This window comes from Macaca fascicularis, chromosome 1, assembly GCF_037993035.2.
Source record: "Macaca fascicularis isolate 582-1 chromosome 1, T2T-MFA8v1.1".
Lineage (NCBI taxonomy): Eukaryota > Metazoa > Chordata > Mammalia > Primates > Cercopithecidae > Macaca > Macaca fascicularis.
Window position 1 is genome coordinate 77885458 of NC_088375.1, and position 21633 is coordinate 77907090.

The 21633-nt window shown below is 37.7% G+C and overlaps 1 protein-coding gene across 4 annotated transcripts in view; it reads right to left on the reverse strand.

The window, feature by feature from the left end:
- Positions 1-21633, reverse strand: part of EPRS1 (glutamyl-prolyl-tRNA synthetase 1) — an 83975-nt gene that overhangs the window by 47466 nt on the left and 14876 nt on the right. The window contains exons 3-14 of one of the 4 annotated variants that reach the window (XM_045397314.2): positions 20575-20674; positions 19177-19333; positions 18038-18177; positions 16303-16397; positions 11576-11620; positions 11040-11166; positions 10166-10358; positions 8226-8397; positions 5919-6152; positions 4932-5016; positions 4386-4445; positions 4063-4083 (exon numbers count right to left, since the gene is read on the reverse strand). In XM_045397314.2, coding sequence (XP_045253249.2) covers positions 4063-4083; positions 4386-4445; positions 4932-5016; positions 5919-6152; positions 8226-8397; positions 10166-10358; positions 11040-11166; positions 11576-11620; positions 16303-16397; positions 18038-18177; positions 19177-19333; positions 20575-20674 — 1429 coding nt within the window. The remainder of the gene's footprint in view (positions 1-4062; positions 4084-4385; positions 4446-4931; positions 5017-5918; positions 6153-8225; positions 8398-10165; positions 10359-11039; positions 11167-11575; positions 11621-16302; positions 16398-18037; positions 18178-19176; positions 19334-20574; positions 20675-21633) is intronic. The other 3 variants (XM_005540881.4, XM_045397325.2, XM_005540882.4) reach the window with 3 other exon arrangements.

Genomic DNA, 21633 nt, shown 5'->3' on the forward strand with positions numbered 1-21633 from the left:
GGTTTTGTTTTGTTTAAAGGCACAAATCCAGAAGGATTAATATAATAAAAGAAGAGAAGGCTGGGCACGATGGCTCACGCCTGTAATCCCAGCACTTTGGGAGGCCGAAGTGGGCGGATCACCTGAGGTCAGGAGTTCGAGACCAGCCTGACCAACATGGTGAAACCCTGTCTCTACTAAAAATACAAAATTAGCCAGGCATGGTGGCGGGAACATGTAATCCCAGCTACTTGGGAGGCTGAGGCAGGAGAATTGCTTGAACCCAGGAGGCGGAGGTTGAAGTGAGCTGAGATTGCACCACTGCACTCTAGCCTGGGCGACAAAGCGAGACTCCATCTCAAAAAAAAAAAAAAGAAAAAAAGAAAAAAGAAGAGATAACAGCAACAAAATTCTGGACGCTGAAAACACAGAAGCATCCCCTCTCCACTTCATATAACCAGGCAACAGCCTCTCCCCTCCTTGACAAAAGAATGGAAGTTTACTCTGTGAATAAGAGGGTATCTAGATCCTGGCAGATACCAGAAAGAGCCAAAGGAAAGGGTACTGCACGAGAGACAAGAGGAATAAGTGAATGTATGATAGTAGATGTATAAAACCCTCAGCAGTCTTCCCCCATTTGACTCCAAAACCTGGCAGCCAGGTCTTCACACTTCAGGAAGGCGATTCAATGAAGCCCCTCTGGGAAAACTGCCTAATCCTTGAGAAAAGATATAAAATTACTGACATGGAATTTCTCCAACAAACTAGCCCAGCCAGATCATTGTACAGCGAAGCTCAGTTGAAAGCCCAACTCTCATTCTTCAGGCTTCCAATCACTCTTTATTTCCCCACATTAAACATAAGCAGATAATCAAGGCTCTAACCAGACATCTGAGAAATGCCTTTAATGTGAAAGAAACCAAAATAAACAAACTGGGGAGAAGAGACACTACTCTGCAAAAAACCCTACTAGTAATACCATGAAATAAGAATAGAAAGTTATTTTGAAAATTCAGAGAACAAGAGAAACACTGGAACTATAATAGCATAAATAAAATTCAACAGAAAGGTGAGAAGATAAAAATTAAGAAGATCTGTGATAAACCAAAAGACAAGAAGGAAAATAAGACAGAAAACAAAACGAGGGTACCAGTCCAGGAGGCCCAGCCTCTTCCCAAGAAGAGTTCCAGAGAGAAGAAATACGTAATAGAGAAGAAAGAAAAAGAATTTAAAGCCAGGCACAGTGGCACACACCTGTAATCCCAGCACTTTGGGAGGCCGAGGCGGGTGGATCACGAGCTCAGGAGTTCAAGACCAGCTTGGCCAAGATGGTGAAACCCTGTCTCTACTAAAGCTACAAAACTTATCCAGGTGCGGTGGCAGGCACCTGTAATCTCAGCTACTCAGGAGGCTGAGGTAGTAGAATCACTTGAACCCGGGCAGCAGAGGTTGCAGTGAGCCAAGATCATGCCACTGCACTCTAGCCTGGGTGACAGAATGAGACTCCATCTCAGAAAAAAATAAAACAAAAGAGAAAAGACAAGACACGAGAAAGAAAATAAATGACGGAAAGGGAGAGGGAAAGGGAGAGAATTCAAGAAAATTTCCCAGAACTGAAGGAATGAGTTTCCAGACTGGAAGCCATATGTTCTTCCAATGGATGTGGATGAAAACAGACCCTCACCATGGCCTATCATCATGAAATTTCAGACAAAAAACACAGGTCAGATACAAGGTTTCAAAAATTTTCTTCATCCCATGCTCCCCTTGTCAGGGAGCTACCAGAGGTATACAGTAGGACTGAGTGTCCAAAGAATGATGTATTACCTTCAGGAAAGCAAGAAGGTAATATAAAAAAAAGAAGATCCAAGAACAGGGCAATGTTCTGTAATGTCCATTATAGAACAAAAGCAAAGGGAATCCCTAGGAAGATGAAGAGACCTAGGAAGACAGCTGTGCCTCAGAAGCCAATGGGCCATGAATCCAAATCAGGTTACAGAGCAGCACAGAAGCCTCTGGCAGAGATGTCTCCAAAATGAAACTCAAAGTACACCTAAGGCATCTGAATATCTTGGTGGGAAATTTCCACATCTTGTGGAGACAGATTTAGAAAACTACGCAGGGGTGCTGGGCGTGGTGGCTCATGCCTGTAATCCCAGAACTTTGGGAGGCTGCGGTGGGCGGATCACGAGGTCAGGAGTTCCAGACCAGCCTGGCTAACATGGCGAAATCCCATCTCTACTAAAAATACAAAAATTAGCTGGGCGTGGTGGTGGACGCCTGTAATTCCAGCTACTCGGGAGGCTGAGGCAGGAGAATTGTTTGAACCCGGGAGGTAGAGGTTGCAGTGAGCCCAAATCATGCCATTGCACTCCAGCCTGAGGCAAAAAAAAATTTTTTTTTTTTCTTTTGAGACAGGGTCTCACTCTGACACCCAGGCTGGATTGCAGTGGTGTGATCAGGGCTCACTACGGCCTTGATCTCCTGGGTTCAAGTGATCCTCCCACCTCAGCCTCCCGAGTAGCTGGAACTACAGGCATGCACCACACCAGGCCCAGCTAATTTTTTTTTTTTTTTTTTTTGGAGAGATGGGGTCTCACTATGTTGTCTAGACTGGTCTCAAAATCCCAGGCTCCGGCGATCCTCCTGCCTTGACCTTCCGAACTCCTGGGATTAGAGGCATGAGAATCTGGCTTTTTTTTTTTTTAACAGAAAAACAAAAACAAAAAAAGAAAAATAAGCAAATGAGAGGGAGAGACAAAGCAAGACAATCAACTACAAGCAAACCAATAAGTTAGGAGAAAAAGGCCAAATTATTTATCTTCCATCATGGGAAGTCAACTAATATGTCTAAACATAACTGAAAAAGTAGTGACATATATTTCATTCAGCAATATAAGCAATAGGCTGGGCACAGTGGCTCACGCCTGTAATCCCAGCACTTTGGGAGGCAGAGGCGGATGGATCACAAGGTGAGGGGTTTGAGACCAGCCTGGCCAACATGGTAAAACCCCATCTCTACTAAAAATACAAAATTTAGCCAGGCATGGTGGCACATGCCTGTAGTCCCAGCTACTTGAGAGACTGAGGCAGGAGAATCGCTTGAAACCGGGAGGCAGAGGTTGCAGTGAGCCTAGACTACGCCATTGCACTGCAGCATGGGCGACAGAGCAAGACTCTGTCTCAAAAAAAAAAAAAAAAAAAGAGAGAGAGAAAGAAATGTAAGTAATAAATACCAAAAGAACTATCTAGAAGAAATGAAAGTGTTTTCTCCAGGGAAACTATGAAAGAAGATGGAGGAATGTGTTATTCATCTTAACAGACCCTATAGAACTATTTGACTACAGTAAAATATATTTCAGATATCTGAAGTGTCCATGCTTAACTTTATTAAAACTTGAAATCATTAAAAATTGTATTGTTAATGAAAAGTACACCAACGTTAACTTTGCCAGCAAATTCTACTCATATTTATTATTAGTAACTGCAGCAACAGAAAGAACCAATTAACAATTCCTTTATGTATCAAAAACTAAACACGAAAGACCAAAATAAAACAAATTCAAGACACATGCGAAACAAGCAACTATTTCTTGAGGCAAGACATCAGCACCATCAAGCAGCAATCCCAAATAAGAATTTACAGAACACAATCACAGAAACCATAATTTAAAACATGGCATTTGAATGATTTGCCTTATTATAGTGTCCAAGCATCTGCTTTCCAATTAGTAATTAACAATGTCAATAGGCAGTGTTCCTCATTTGACTTTAAGAAACAGTTAAAAAAAAAAAAAAAGCTGGATTCAGTAGGACAAAGGAACTGTAATTAATGAAACTTCAATACAACTCAATGAAATATATACTTTTAAAATTCTATGTCCTCTCAGCACACAAGGGAATGGGGTAGAATGGGGTTATCCCAATATTCCCTTTGGTACTAAGAAAACCAGAGGACATGGTTTTTAACACCAAGTCTTTTATATACATGTGATTGTGCTTCAAAGCCATATAACATCTCAGGTTTTAACATGTAATATGCTAAAAGCTATGTTTAAGGCAAATAAAAGCATTAAGTAATACCTTCTTACAGAGAGCTCGCAGCTTGAAAGCAGAAAAATGAAATGCAGAGTGTTCATAAAAAATTTAAGGAAAAAACTATTACTGTTCCCCATAATTCCAAGTTTGTTTGTTTCAATCACTGTTACTTATTTGGAATAGTTAATAGGCTTAATTAATGCTCTTCATGTTTTTAAAAAAGGAAAACATTCCATTTTCCTGAAAGTCTGCAAAATGTTAATATTCTTCACAAACTTTTCTCTACCATGAGCACAGTAATGACTTCTACTTGTACATTATTTGGGACTTAGGCATGAAAAAAGAAGACAGAGAGTTAAAATATATACCTTTTTGTTAAACGCCCAGATTTTGTCCCACTCCATGTTCACAACTGAACGTGAGGAGCCCTAAAAAACAGTAACATGATTTTAAGGGCAAGAAGTATTAATTAGAACTTTACCTTTATTTCATGCTAAGCATGTTTAGAAAAAAAAAAAAAAAAAACCTCGATAAATACTTACAAGTTTACTTCTAGTGAAATGTAAAACTCAGTGTATACAAACTAATTTGGTTACCCTTAACAGTTCACTGCAAAGGTTCAGTCTACAGACTGGTCACAGTCAAGTCATATAATTCACTGCTAAAAATACTTCAGCTGCCTTAGTCCAAACCTAGCATAGGAGTTTAGGACATTTTCAATTTTTCACTATTATAAGCAGTGATAAACTTTTTTTTTTTTTTAAAGTTTGTTAGAAAAAAAAAAAATCTGCCCTTGGCTCGTAAGGCACAAACAAGGAATAGAAAGAACAATAGAGATAATAAAGACCAAAGGGACAGTAATAGAAGTACCTGAAATTTCAAACAGAGAAGCTGGAAAAGAAACTATAACGCACCTGAGCAGCAATAAACTGTTTCAGTCCTTCAACTGTCATCCCTCTTCTCAGTACACCACGAACCGTAGGAAATCTTGGGTCATCCCTGGAAATATGTACATTTTAAGTACCAGGGAAATGTTGTAATGTGTAGATGTGGAGAGTAGAAGATACTTAATGAATAATAAATTATATTGAGCTTGTTAAACATTTGGCTAAGAGCTGGTTATACGAATTAGGTAAATTGCAATACTAGTAAGCCCAAGTTCAAGGAACAGGATAACTGCTGACTTGTCAAATACTGCAGTAAAATAAATGCACTACTGGAAACAGTAGAAGCACATTTGGAAAAAAAGACACAATGGTGACATTTTCAAACATGGAAATCCCATGCATTAATACATTTTTATTTAACAAACATTTTCAAGGTCGCTATTCCACACAGGACCATGAGAATCAGAAAAAAGATGGTATCCTGTCATTCACAAATGAATGTACTTTATAAAGCCCTTTGGAATAAAACAAAATATATGTAGGAAATAAATATTTTGCAGGGATTTGCAAACCTCGGTAAGTATGCAGTAATACCCTTTTAATGGAGCTCAAGATAAACTTTTACATCTTCACTTCGACTCAAGGGTATTTTGACCTTCTTGGGACCTAGCCAAAAAAGAAAAACCTCAGCCTCAGTAGAGAATAGAGATCAGTAACCAAATACACCAATGACCAGAAAGTCAAAATTATTTTTCTATTAAATGCTAAGACCTGCAGAGGATGTGCCCTCATGTGTGTTTTTCATTTCATGATCCCCAGTGGGCACTCCATATTTGTGGCATTAAAACAAGAATGGGGAGCCCTAATGCACTGGTTGAGAAGAAGACAAGAATTCTATATGCCTATCCATTCCCCCTCGTCCCGATCACCTTCCCTATCTCTCAAGCAGTTTAAAAATCACTGATAACTACTACGCCCTTACTTCTTGTCAATTCTAAGTAACATTAAACATACCATCCATCTACTAGTCCTTCATTGACAAACCATGTGAGTTTTCTTTTGGATAGCACTGTGTTGTTGAGATTTAGCCGACTATATTCCCAAATATATGGTTTTCTTATGCCTAAAGCTTCAATAATCCAGTAAAACTGCTCATCTCTGTCATGGTATTCTGTTGTTCTCAGGGCATGCGTAACACCTTCGATGCTGTCAACTATGGGGCAGGCAAAATCATATGTTGGATAAACACTAGAAAAAAGAAAATAAAAATAAATAAAACATTTTACCCTTTCTCTCTTAGATTAGGCATTATAAACAACAATACTAATTTAAAATGTAATTCTTTACAAGTTAACAGATTCTTAAAAACCAAAAGGTTTTATGACTTATAATACTCAAAGTATATCAGAACATTATCAGCCTTTGAGAACAATGAGTCAGTTATCAACTTAGCAGTCAAACAAAAAAGCAAATTTGCAATTTAATACAAAATTAGGTATTGGTTTGGCAAATTGTATAATCATAATATTTCTGTAATGGCCAATGTACGGCATGGTAAGAAGCAATAAACAATACATGTAATAATTTTAAGGAAATTTAGCTTTTGAACATCTCTTTTTTTTGAGACGGAGTCTCACTGTCTTCAGTAATCCCTTACTCAAGTAAATCCCTGAGAGTCTTAAAAGTAGTCAAACACACTCAAAAACAGTGCTCCATTCACTGTGTAAAAGAAAAAAAAAACAAAAACCGATAACAGACCAGAAAATTATTACGTTAAAATTACATTTAAGATGAAATAGTCTTAAAAACAGTTTCTGACTAAGATAATGTATACAATTTATATGCAGTATCAATTTGAATTAAAAAAACATACATATTAGTGCAAATATGCTTTCTTTCTTTTTTTTTGGAGACAGTTTCACTCTTTTACCAAGCCTAGAGTGCAGTGGTGCAATCTCAGCTCAGTGCCACCTCCGCCTCCTGGGTTCAAGTGATTCTCAGCCTCCCGAGTAGACAGGATTACAGGCATGTGCCACCACTCCTGGCTAATTTTTGTATTTTTTTTTAAAGTAGAGATGGGGTTTCACCATGTTGGTCAGGCTGGTCTCAAACTCCTGGCCTCAAGCGATCCACCCGTCTAGGCCTCCCAAAGTGCTGGTATTACAGGCATGAGCCACTGCACCCAGCCAATGCTTTCCTTTTTGTTTATCTAGAGAAAGGGTTTCACTCTGTTGGTCGGGCTGGGGTGAAGTGGCATGATCACAACTTACTGTAACCTTGAACTCCTGGACTCAAGCAATCCTCTTGCCTCAGTCTTCCAAGTAGCTAGAACTACTGATGCATGCCACCATACCTGGCTAGTTTTTTTCTTTTTTAATTTATTTTTTTGGTAGAGACAGGTTCTTACTATGTTTCCCAGGCTGGTTTCAAACTCCCAGCCTCAAGAGCTCTTCCTGCCTCAGCCTCCCAAACTGTCGGCATTACAGGCATGAGCCACCGTGCCCAGCCATTATACATTGTAACCTTTAAGATACAACTTGATTAAGATACTATTGTATTATGCTTTGCGATTATTTGATACTGAAAATGTGTATCCAAAGTCACTTTTCCAAATGTACTTAAAGGATTTGCTTAGTAAAACAAGGAGTAATCCTGGTAAAAATAGTATGTATGCACATATAATTAACGTGTGTTTGTCTATATATGGACAGACATGTCAGCACCCATGAGTTTAAAGTCAGTCACATCAGCTAACCAAGTAATCATTTACATTTACCATTCTTTTCAGAAGTTTTAATTCAGCATTTATGTGTAGTAGGCTTCTTCAAAGTATTAAAAAATATATTTTATGGTTTACTTTATAAAGTAGGCGTTTTTTTGGGAAAAGGTCCATTTAAAACGAAGATCTGTTAACCTACAAATCCACATAGAAAACTAATCTAAACACATGTTACTTTCTTGTATTGTTCATACTTCTGGAAGTCTTCAATATTATTACTTTTAGGAATCAATTTGTGCAAAGTAGACTCAAAGTTTATTACAGGAAGCAAAGTATCTTCATCTAAAGATATACATCGCAGTTTACCTAATCAATACAAAAAAAAGACTCAGGACTTTCACAGATACAAGTGATCTTAGAAATAATGTGGTATAACCTTAATTGACAGGTGAGTAAACAGCCCCTGAAAGGCCACCAGCCAGTTAACCCATGAATGAACAAAAGGCTAGGTTTCTTGACCATTTTGCTTCTACTCCATGTTTAGAGAAGATCAAAACAAAAGCACAGAAGGTCACCTAGCATATTGAAGGAGATATACTTACTTGTATTTATTTCCAGTTCTTGGATGTGGTTGAATTTTGCAGCGATAAAGGGTTGGATCTCTCATGCATCCATTGTTACTACTCATGTCAATTTTTGCTCGCAAACAACAGGACTGACCAAACTGGCTCCCTTTTTTCATTTCTTCCCACATTTGTAGGTTCTTCTCAATAGCTATAAAATGATAATTATATTACAGTTAACTCATCTGGTTAAACTGAAATTATTCTTATAGTGCTATAATTTGATATAAAATTTCGTGTTCTTGTTTTATAACCACCCTGTGTTAGTTTAAAAACACTGTAATAGTTCCAGTATCCAGCACCAAGAGCAAATGCATCATTTTTTAATGAAAGATGTTTCACAATACATTTAGGAAATACAAATATGTTTTAGAAAAGATAACACTAATACATTCCACTCATGTAGTATTAATTAAGCATAAAAAAAAGTACAAGGCCTGAAGGCTCCGCTCACCGAGTGTTTCCCTTCCCATCATGGTACAACGGGCCAGCCCCTTCTCATCTCCCTCAAATTTAACATTCTACCTTTAAAGCAGAAGCGTTCTCTTCTTTTGCCACCTCATGCCTAAGGGACAGAATGGTTTGGTCTGGGCCTAAGGTCCCACAGGCATTGGCACTACAGCCCGTGCCTGTCTAAAGAACACATCTCAGGCTGACAGTCTGAACTCATGGGCTCCCTGAAAGCCCCTTCATCATCCCAATGAGAAGCAGGATACTCTTGGATCCAAGAAAGTAAGAGGTGATAGAAAACAGACAGTGATACAAGAAAGAAAAGAGTTTAATACTAGAAAAAAGGACTCCATATTCTAAGTGGCAATGGTTCCACCTATATCACAGTATCTAGCAAAAACCTGCCCCATATGCATACGAACTGTTAAACAATAATTTTCTGTGGAAGCTACTAGAAATATAAGACAATTGCCCTCAAAGAATCAAGATAGGTCTAAAAGTCCATTGGTTAGCCACCTTTGAAAATGTAGAAAACCTTTTCAAAATAAAAAAGACTCATTATAACTATTTTAATTTACTAATGCTTCCCAAACGTAACACTCAAGATTTAATATAGTGTGGTTCTGACAACATAATTACAGAATGAAAATAGCCCAATTTAGAAGTTCAGGAGAGAAGTCATGAATAAGAAAGATATGCTCTTTAGTCAAGTGACAGTTCAGAGATATAGGTTAGTACTGAGCTTATATTATATATTATATTCACATTTACCCACATGCCAAAAGGAAGACTTGGGTGACAACATTATCATCAAACATTGTATTATAGAAAGGCTAAGTATTTGAAGTAAGAAAACTGTAAAATGTTGCAGAAGGAATCCTTCAAATTGAATGAATACAATGCAAAAGACTACACATAATAAGTGAGACATGAAGGGCATATTCATATGTGGTTGTGATGTTAATAAAATAATAAGAACATAAAGATAGAGAAAGAAAAAAGATTTCTAACACAAATGAGTCCTATACCCAAATATGTTTAAACTAGCAGCTTTTGCCTGGCATGGTGGCTCACACCTGTAATGCCAGCACTTTGGGAGGCCAAGGTGGGCAGATCACGAGGTCAGGAGTTCGAGACCAGCCTAGCCAATATGGTGAAAGTCCGTCTCTACTAAAAATACAAAAATTAGCAGGGTGTGGTGGTGCGCGCCTGTCGTCCCAGCTACTTGGGAGGCTGAGGCAGAAGAATCACTTGAACCCAGGAGGCAGAGGATGCAGTGAGCCCAGATTGTGCCACTGCACCCCAGCCCGGGCAACAGAGTGAGACTTTGCCTCAAAACAACAACAACAACAACAACAACAACAACAACAAAACAAAAAAACGAGTAGCTTTCACAAAAAAGAAATCACATTCAACTAAAGAAGCAGAATATAAAAATATCAATTAAAACATAAAACAATGTGCCTTACGGTTTTTCCTATGTTTGGATTCTATCCTCTGCTCACGTTCTGCTTTCATTTGTTCAGCAGGCGTATCGTCCACATAAGCCTTTCCTTCTTGAATTAGCTTCTCTGCATACTTCATTATAGTTTCAAAATGATCCGAAGTATAAGTAAATTGATCTGGTTTGATATGCAACATTGCAACATCTTCCAAGATAACCTGTAATAAGAAACCAAAATAACCATCGGTATATCTTTTGCATTTTTTCGTGCATTTTCAACCCTTGATACTGCATTTAGGCAAATGTAATATAAACCATCAGTCTTATTTAGCCTGAAAACAGTTCTGGAAGTTACATGATATTAGATCAAAAAAGAAAAAAGAGATAGATACTCATTATATTAGCCTCCAAAATTTCCAGCTGAGAAAGCTGATCTCATGATGGAGTTTTCCATTTACTTTGGAAAAGCTGGTCATTACCGGGAGAACTGACAATCATTTGCCCTCTCTTTGAATACACTGCCATACTTCTGAATAAAGATAAGAGGCTAGGAAACCTTCACATTTTCCAATACCTACTTAGTGTTTATTTCATTCATAAACTTAAGATTATATGACCAAAAAACCTGCCTCCAGTGACCAATTCATTTAATAAATTGGTACTATAGGAAAACATATCATTCAGGTAAATTCTATAAATGGGGAAAAGAAAAATAAATTTTAAGTTTTTTGGTATGGGAGCTCGACATTTCTTAGCTTAGGTCTCAGAAATGGAATATATAGATAAGGAAAAAAGTAGCTATGAGAACAAAATTTATTTTTATACCATGAAGGTATTAGGTAATCCTGTAACTTTAATTAACTTTTCTGACAAAGGGTCATCACTACACTTTTAATTACCTTCTCAAAATCTTCCTTTTCTTTTTCAGGATTTGTGTCATCAAATCTCATGATCAGTTTCCCTTTAAAGTTAACCTGGTAGTGCTGGTTCAGAAGAGCAGCTTTTGCATGCCCAATGTGTAAGTAACTAAAACAAAAACATTTCACAAAGAAACTCATTAACATGTTTTAACTAAATAACTTAAACTTAACCTTTTTGAGGAGATGAGAACTAAACAAAAATCCTTCCAATTGGTACCCAAGTCATATTTTATTTTCTAACAAAAAGTACTGTGATAGAAAATCTGACCCTGACAGGAAGAAAAAAAGACTACAACATATATAAAACAATTATAAGAAACAACTTCATGTGTAAAATCTCACAGAGGGGACAAGGTATTTACAAACATTGCAACCTTAAGGAGACTCTCCTTTTTCTTTTTATCAAAAAGAATGGTAATTTAATTAAAGTAAAGCTGCTTCAAAGTTGTTTCCAATGCTACCTTCCACTGTTTGTCTTTAATAAGACCTGCTACTACTGAGAACTGGGTGTCCACCTATGCCACTGGAGAGAAGCTCTTCTGAGACTGTCACTGTGATGGCTAAATGAAAAGAGCACATGACAATTAGTAAAAGTCACTTTACTTCTCTAGGCTTTGGTTTTCTCAGATGCTAAAATTTTTTTTTTTTTTTTTTTTTGAGACAGAATCTTGCTCTGTCACCAAGGCTGGAGTCCAGTGGCATGATCTCGGCTCACTGCAACCTCCACCTTCCAGGTTCAAGCGATTCTCCTGCCTTAGCCTCCCAAGTAGCTGGGACTACAGGCACGTGCCACCACGCCCAGTTAATTTTTGTATTTTTAGTAGATATGGGGTTTCACCATGTTGGATGGTCTTGATCTCTTGACCTCATGATCTGCCTGCCTTGGCCTTCCAAAGTGCTGGGTTTACAGGTCTGAGTCACCATGCCCAGCCAAAAGAGTGTTTTTTAACTTTAATTTTTTAACTTTTATTTTAGGTTCAGGGGTATATGCGAAGGTTTGTTATAGAGGTAAACTCATGTGAGGGAGATTAAAAATAAAAGAATTTTAACTAAATAATCCCAAAGGTCTCATCAGCACCAACACTCAATGAATCAGAATCTACAAAAACACTGTTCTGTTGTTCTTATGAGCAGCTGACAATTGTAAGGAAGAATATACATCAGAGGCACTATTGATAATATTACACATCAAGATCCTCCTCCTATCAAGTACATGAGTAAAAGAAAAGATGTCACACCACTATGTTGAAATACAGTTGATTGGGCTGGAAACAAGGCATGAAGCAAGGAAGTTTAATCAGCTTTCACCAACTTGTATTAGTTTCAAATTATAATGATGGTAGCAGTTGCACAGTTTTTTTATTGTGGTTATTTTTCTGTTGTTTTTTTATTTTGAGACAGAGTCTTGCTCTGTCGACCAGGCTGGAGTGCAGTGGCGCCATCTCCGCTCACTGCAAGTTCTGTCTCCCAGGTTCATGCCATTCTCCTACCTCAGCCTCCCAAGTAGCTGGTACTACAGGTGCCCGCCACCACACCCGGCTAATTTTTTGTATTTTTAGTAGAGATGGGGTTTCCCTGTGTTAGTCAGGATGGTCTCGATCTCCTGACCTCGTGATCTGCCCACCTCAGTCAACAGTTGTACAGTTTTAAGACAGTTACCTAGTTTCCCACACAGCTCTGATCTCAGTTGACATCAATATGGGAAGGGGAAAAGTACAACCTCTTGTATGAATTTATATCATTTTTAAATCAATCAAGTTTTTAAAAGTCATTAGCATCCCAGATCAATGATTCAACTTTAAGAAGGGCTTGGGCCGGGCACGGTGGCTCACGCCTGTAATCCCAGCACTTTGGGAGGCAGAGGTTGGCGGATCACGAGGTCAGGAGTTCAAGACTAGCCTGGCCAACATGGTGAAACCCCGTCTCTACTAAAAATACAAAACTTATGCGGGCATGGTGGTGGGCGCCTGTAATCCCAGCTACTCAGGAGGCTGAGGCAGGAGAATCGCTTGAACCCAGGAGGCAGAGGTTGCAGTGAGCCAAGATCATACCATTGAACTCCAGCCTGGACAACAGTGCGAGGCTATGTCTCAAAAAAAAAAAAAAAAAAAAAAAAAAAGACAAAAGGGAGGGTTTATACACAACGGCTAATGCAAACAAGTACAATGCAATGTATTTACGGCTATTCAAAACTTTCTACATATAATAAAGGGCTGTAGGCCTGGCATGGTGGCTAACACCTATAATCCCAGCACTTTGGGAGGTCGAGGCAGGCGGATCACCTGAGGTCGGGGGTTCAAGACCAGCCTGACCAACATGGTGAAACCCTGTCTCCACTAAATATACAATAAATAAATAAATAAAATAAAAATAAAAAAATAAAGGGCTGTGATATCCCCAGATGAAATCTTAGATCAGAAAAGAGACAGTAGGGAAAAACTAACAAAATCCCAAAAAAGGATGAAGTTTAATTAATAATATATTAACATTAGTTCATTAGTTGTGAAAAATGTACCATAATAATGTAAAATGTTAATGTTAGGAAAAACTGGGTGCAGGGTACATGGGAACTTTCTGTACTATTTTTGCAACTTTGTGTAAATCTAAAACTATTCTAAAATTAAAAATTTATTAAAAATAAAACTAAATGAAGGGCCATAAATTCCCAGGAAGAAAAATACTGTGATGTACTTTTAACTGAGGGTGTTGCGCCCAATAACATGTTATAACCATTGTCAAGAAGAGACTAACAATCAGTACCTATTATTTTACAGTTAATGTGCTTAGCTTTAAAATATAGAAATTAAGAAAGGTGATGAGATCAAAGCATTATTTCAAAAATGTTATTTCTAAATCTGAAATAACATCTGCAGGTCTAACAATTTCAAACCCCAAGAAAGCTAAGAGGACTATAAGTCACAAAACAACTAAAACCATCAGTTAAAAAGTCAATCTATATCAGAATAGCTAAACACACACACACACACACACACACACACACACACACACACACACACACACACAAAAGAATCATGCTGCATGAGTTAGCAGTGATGCTGAATTGGGCTTCTGCCACATGTAACAGATACATGTAGTATAACTTTTAATTATATGGATTCTAGAGCCAGATGGTAGAGGTTTGAGCTTGGCAAGTTACTAAAATGTTGTATGAATCTGTTTCTGAAACCATTTGTAAAACAGAGATAACAATAGTGACTTCCTTAGAAGGCTGTTGGGATTAAATAAGTTACTATAAGTAAAGCACGTGGTAGCACCCGTACATGATAGGTGCTATGTATATGTTAGCTAAGAATAAGAATAAAAGGCTAAGCCAAGCCTTCTGGCCTTTCATTTAAGACACAGAAAAGAAAAAAAGAAAAAATAGTAATTAAAGAAAAACTCTTTAACAGCATAAGAAGAGATGATCAAAATTATGCATAGTAAGAAAAACTAAATACTGATTTATATTCCAAATCCCAAAGCTGTCTCATGAGCATAGTCTCTGAAACTGATATAATTTATAACAAAAAATATTTTATACTGTAAATATACAAACATGGGGAACTCACTATTCCAAGAAATGACAGTGACACGAAATATGAAAAGATTCAAAAAGACAAATGTTCAAGTGGTACAGCTACAAATGGCCACTGCCAAAAAAAAAAAAAAAAAAAAAAAAAAGGTGGTTTTATAGGCAATTAAGGTCAACAGAACAATCATGACCTCTCATACCAAGTGCACAGTAGCAGAATACTGGATGGCAGGAATGCAGGATGTCTATAGGTATTAAACCATGTAAGGTAAATATTATTTATAACTGAATCCACTTAGTCAATTACCAATCAACCATTTAATGATCAAGTCTGTGAATTTTCCAGAGTCATCACTTTTGTTTCATCTCCTTCTATCTACCCTTTATTTCACCTCCTGAATCAGCAAACATAGAAAAGCAGAGACAAAAATGTGATATTCTGAAAGTAATTTTACTGTTAATGATGCTTATGAAATAGTTTGTGAAGAAGTATTAAATACATAGTTAAAAGAAAATTGTTTCTGTATCTTCCAGTTTCTACTGTGTACTACATAAGGGTGAGAACTGCGTTATGGTGATAGAATACAAAATCTGAAAAAATTAAATTTGGAAATCCTAAATTTGGAAAAAATAATCACCTCAATTATAAAACATGGCAGAACATTTTCCTAATGGTTAATTTTCTAAGTGAGGCTAACTGCTTTAATAAGAGGTATTTTATTATATTAATGTCATTGGAAGGACGCTATTATAAAGCTTGTCCAGTATGCTTCAAATAGGATGACAGGTGTGCAAAGACAAAGACTTCACTTTCAGCCCTGGGGAATGGTGGGTAAGGCCTGAAGCAGCCCCAGCCTGGTGATCATCATACAGAACAGTCTTTTTCCCTAATGAGCTATTCAAATACTACTTTCCATGGGTGCCAAGAGATAAAGGGGTTGGGACACCTAATGGAAAGAAAGGAATAGAAACAGGTTTTTCAGGACTCCCCTTCCTTTATTTGGGGGAAAAAATAACTTAAAAACAATGCTGGCTGGGCACGGTGGCTCACGCCTGTAATCCCAACACTTTGGAAGGCCGAGGCGGGCAGATCACGAGGTCAAGAGATCGAGACCACAGTGAAATCCCGTCTCTACAAAAAAAATACCAAAAAAAATTAGCCAGGCGTGGTGGCAGGCGCCTGTAGTCCCAGCTACTTGGGAGGCTGAGGCAGGAGAATGGCATGAACCCAGGAGGCAGAGCTTGCAGTGAGCTGAGATAGCGCCACTGCACTCCAGCCTGAGAGACAGAGTAAGACTCCATCTCAAGAAAAAAACAAACAAACAACGCTATCATAACTTGAACTGCTAATTAAAAGGACTGCTCAGGGTACAAACACAAATCCAATTAAATGAAAGCCCAAAAATCTAAAACTAAAAATGAAATTTAAGGTTTTTTATTTGTGGATATTTTGTTAATTACATTTACAGTTCTGTCAGGATAAAATTAAAATGCCGTCTCTTTTACTAAGTTCACAAACTAAAATTACAAATTAAATCAACATTAACAATAACGTAAAAACTATTAAGATGTTTAGAATTTTACCTATCACAATTAAAATCTTACGTTCTTCTATAATATTAACCTATTAATACTTTAAGTATTTAAGCACTGTTTTAAAGCTTTCCCACTAAATATATTCAATTATAAATGTAAGTTACATTTTCTTACCCACTAGCCTCTGGAGGAAATCTGACGGTAACCTTTCCCATCTCCGCACCTGGAAGCTCAACAAATTTCCCAACATCTTGCTTTTTCTCAGGTACCTGAAAAACACAACCACCATCACAACAAAAAGTCTTATGGTTAAATGTCTAAGAACACACTCATTCAACAAATGTGCCAGGCACTACACACACTGGTTATGAAAAACATGACGACTAGAACATCATCCCTGTACTTGAGGTTGCAAAATCTGATAAGAATATAACTAAAACCAAATACCAGTAATAGAGATATGTTCAGGGTACTGTTAGATCACTCAGTTGAAATTAATCAGCAATATCTAAGTTTATCAGGAAAAGCTTAAAAGGAGTTAAGAAACAAGCTGGACCTCAAAGATAAGTAGAAATGTATCAGATGGAGAGTATATGGGATGCTGGGTACAGTGGTTCATGCCTGTAATCCCAGCACTTTGGGAGGCCAAGGAGGGCAGATCACCTGAGGTCAGGAGTTTGAGACTAGACTGGCTAACATGGTGAAACCCCATCTCTACTAAAAGTACAAAAATTAGCCAGCCGTGGCAGCGTGCACCTGTAGTCCCAGCTACTCAGGAGGGTAAGGCAGGAGAATCACTTGAACCCAGGAGGCGGAGGCTGCAGTGAGCTGAGATCGTGCCACCACACTCCAGCCTGGGTGATGAGCAAAACTCCGTCTCAAAAAAAAAAAAAAAAAAAAAAAAAAAAAAAAAGAGTATATGGAGTATTCATTCTAAGTAAATAAATAAGGCACGAAGGCAGGAAAAAGTAGTGCAATGTCCATTAAAAGTTAGGAATGCATATTGGGTGGGTAGGGAAGGAAGCTGAAATAGATTAAGTCAAAAACACAGAGGACCTTTTAAGTTTGGCTTTTAAGTTTTAGGCAATGGGGAGTCAGTCCTCAGGGATAACAGGACCACGGATTTGTGCTTTCTAAAGTGATACCCTGAACTAGAGAAAGATGAGACAAAAGGAAGTTTAGTTATGAGATTATGGTATTAAACCAAGCAAGGAACAATTAGGCCTCAAAAAAGTGCGATAGCACCGAAGGACAGAAAACAAATCTACACACATGAGAAGTCATAACAGGGCTCATTGAGTAAATGTGAAATACAGTGAAGGATGAGTAAAGATTTGCAGCCAAAACAACCTGTGTTGTTTTGTGGACTGTGCTATCTTTATCCAAGTAGACAGTAGTTTTCAAATTTTACATTAGAAAACCTTAATTAAATCAAAACTGTACAACACATTCCTAAAATATAAAACAGATCGAAGTGGAGCAAGTCTGGTTGAGAAAAGAACCTTTTGTACTGTGCACTATGTCACGTTTTCCTACAAAATCAATGAAACAGTGCTGCAGAATCCCAGGACTTGATGCTCAATGGTTCAAAAACCAGGAGATTCAGAAGAAAGAAAAAATTGCAAAGGTGTAAAATTATGAGGTTTTATTTATATGGAGTTTGAACTGCCTAAGGGACATATATTGGATGATCAAAATCTTTAGTTATATAAAGATTAGGGCTTTATATAGCTGAACAGTTAAAAGTGAAACGAAGATATAAAAATGTCAGATTCTTGCAAGAAGATCCTTTTAAATTTATTAAAAGAAAATAAACTTTATGAGTAGGAATAATTGTCTTTTCAGACCTAGGGCCTCAGACAGACTGAAATGTCATTTTTTCTTTTTTAAGAAAGAAAAAAAGGCTTACCACTCGAGCTTTGGTTGTTGAAACATCCCACTTGGTACCTACTGACTGGAAGGTCTGCTGGGCTTCAAGAAAGCCAAACCAACGTTTTACATGAACTGGAGCTTTGTTCTGTTTCAACTGTTCTTGCCATGCAGCATTTCCTATGAGCAAAGATAGTTTTAAACTATTCAATCAATCTGCAGCTTCAAAAGCAAAGTTCCAGTTGTGACTAACTGAAGTAAATGAGATGGCTTAAAGTTGTGCTTCTAAGGAATATGAAATTTAAGTATCTGGGTATACAATGAAATGTTTTCTAAAACAGTGAGCTCTCTGTGTCCATGAGTTCCATAACCGTAGGTTCAACCAACTGAAGATGAAAAATATTCAAAGCTGGGCGTGCTGGTTGCCTGGAACCAGGGGAGGGTGGATGATTGATTACAAAGAGGCATGAGGAACTTTTGGGGATGGTGGATATATTTATTATCTTGATTGTAACCATAGTTCCACAGGGGTGTGTGTGTGTGTGTGTGTGTGTGTGTGTGTGTGTGTGTGTGTGTGTGTGTGTGTGTATATAAAAGTCAAAATTTATCAAATTATATATTTTTAAATAAGTGTGGTTTCCTGTATATCAATTATACCTCAAGAAAGTTGTTTTTGAAAAAATTGGCTTTCCAAGTTGGAAAAAGCATATTCTTACCTGTTGCAAACTAGTTGTAGAAGAAGGAAGTGACCTCTAAGAAAAACCACAACTCCACATCACCCCACTACTCCCTAACCTCCCAATCACATACTCGCTGAGCAATAATGGCTTTTTTTCAAGTCAGAGACAAGTGTCTGGAGTAAAATAATAGCTGAAGTAGGAGAGGTGCTAACATAAATGGGATAGAGACTTCTTTATCAGGAACAAGATCAGCTCCAAAGGCAAGAAGGAAGTTGGGGTTGTGAGACAGACGACGGTAGAAAAAGACAGGGAATTCCTGTAGCTGGATAGGAATAAAACAGCCAGGGAGGTCATTCCTCTGTAATAAAGTCTTAAGTTACTGTCTAAACATATATGTACATACACATATACATACATGCATACACACAGAAATATGTATAATTATTATCCAGCAAAATATTAAACGATTAAAACAGAGCATTTTAGGAATTATTGATACCTTTTAGGGTGGCCCAAACACATAAATCTGCTAAACTCAAGGAGTTTCCAACTAAGTATGTTCTCAGAGACAGGCAATGATTGAGTTCATTAATTGCAGACGTAAAGGAATCACATGAAGATAATTTTGTAGCACTGAACTCCAACCAGTGATCAATCTGTGAACATAAAAGATAGAAAAGAAATGTACTCCAACATATAAAAAGACTATAAAAAAATTCTAGTTAACTAGAGCAATAGTACACTCTTACTATGCTTTTCCTTTCTCAAATTATACAATTTATCATTATGTGGATTAAATTCTCATTGCCTAAAATCTAAAATGGAACTTAAATAAATGCCACATTTATTTTGCTATGCTTTCTGCTTTTTTTTTTTTTTCTTACAAGAGTGTGGAGGGGCACTTCAGGAAAGAATAGGAAAATAAGAATTTGAGAATTGGTACAGAAATAAGTAACCAACCTGAATGAACCAAAGGGACTGTACCCAGCCAAACAGATTCATTTACTTGAAACATTTAAAAGTTAGTACTTAGAAACCATTCTGTGTACTTTGAATTTTATGAGATTTAGGAAGGTTAGAGCAGAATACAAACAGGAAAAAAAGCAGCATCTAAAAAGCAGTACTGTCATCTACTGCATAATGACATTTCAGTCAATGACAGACTGCATATATGACAATGGTCCCATAAGGTTATAGTTATATCTATGTTGTCTATGTTTAGATACACAAATACATATTGTGTTACAATTGCCTACTGTATTGAGTATTGTAACTTGCTAGTATAGGTTTGTAGTCTAGAAGCACTAGGCTACACTGTATAGCCTAGGTGTGTAGTAGGCTATCCCATTTAGGTTTTTGTGGGTACACTCTATGATGCTGATAGAATGATGAAATTGCCTAATAACACATTTCTCGAATGCATCCCATTGTTAAGAGGCACATGATTGTATCAAAAGTTAATTTACTGATATAATTAATTAAACAAGGCATACACTTAGAAAAGAAAATGAGATCCAAACTATGCATGTTACCCTGGTCAAACTTAACTTTCCTAGGCTTGCTGCCTTATCCGTAAAGTAAGAACGTTGGATGAGATGATCTATACAGTCCCATCTGGCTATGAAATGCTAGGAATCTGTGAAGGCAAAGATGGCACCAAACGCTCCCAAAAGAACAGCTGGTAGGGGATTAAACGTTCAAACTTAGGAATTACAAAAAAATAATTTTCTTGTGACAACAAAAACAAGATGAGCATTCCATACCTTGGTCTATATAATTAACACTCTGTTAATATCCTTAAGTAGAATAGTTCATAAGCCAACAATAAATGATGAGGTTCCCATAAAAAAACAGAAGCATAAGACAAAACACACACAACAAAATGTTCATTGCTTACCTCAGTGTGTTCCATCAGATTACAGCCATATAACCCAGCTGTAGTTGCAACTCTAGCCAAGTAGCGAAGTATGGAATTCACATCTGTGAATATCACATTTCTAGAATATAAGCATGAGATAAAATATTACTGCTGCTCTAGCAAATCAGTAAGTCATGAGACTTATGAAGAAATGTAAAAATGGAAACCTTATTATATTTACCATGTATTTTCTACTATAGTAAAAAATAGATCTGCTAATTTGTTTGTTTCAGATGGAGTTTCGCTCTTGCTGCCCAAGCTGGAATGCAATGGTGTGATCTTGGTTCACTGCAACCTCTGCCTCCAGGGTTCAAGCAATTCTCCTGCCTCAGCCTCCCAAGTAGCTGTGATTATAGGTGTCCACCACCATGACAGGCTAACTTTTTGTATTTTTAGTAGAGACAGGGTTTCACGACGTTGGCCAGGCTGGTCTCGAGTTCCTGACCTCAGGTGACCCACCCACCTCAGCCTCCCAAAGTGTTGGGATTACAGGCGTAAGCCACAGTGCCCAGTCTGCTAATTTGTTCTTTACATGTCTATTCAGAGGTGCAAATATGAAAATATAACTGGGATATTGAGAATAACAGTGATTTAAAACAAATCAAGGCTAGCCAGGAGTGGTGACTCACACCCGTAATCCCAGCGCTTTGGGAGGCCAAGACGGGCGAATCACTTGAGGTCAGGAGTTTGAGACCAGCCTGGCTAATATGGTGAAACCCCATCTTCTACTAAAAACACAAAAATTAGCCAGGCCTAGTGGCATGCACCTGTGCTCCCAGCTACTCAGAAGGCTAAGGCACAAGAATCGCTTGAACTCACAGTGAGCTGAGATCACGTCACTGCGCTTCAGCCTGGATGACAGAGAGAGAACCTGTTTCAAAAAAAATAAAATAAAATAAATCAAGGCAAAGGAGCAAAGAATATATTGCTAATAAAGAGGCTAAGAAGGCAGATCAAACCTCGTCCAAACCCATCACAGGCCAGGTGCGGTGGCTCATGTCTGTAATCCCAGCACTTTGGGAGGCCGAGGTGGACAGA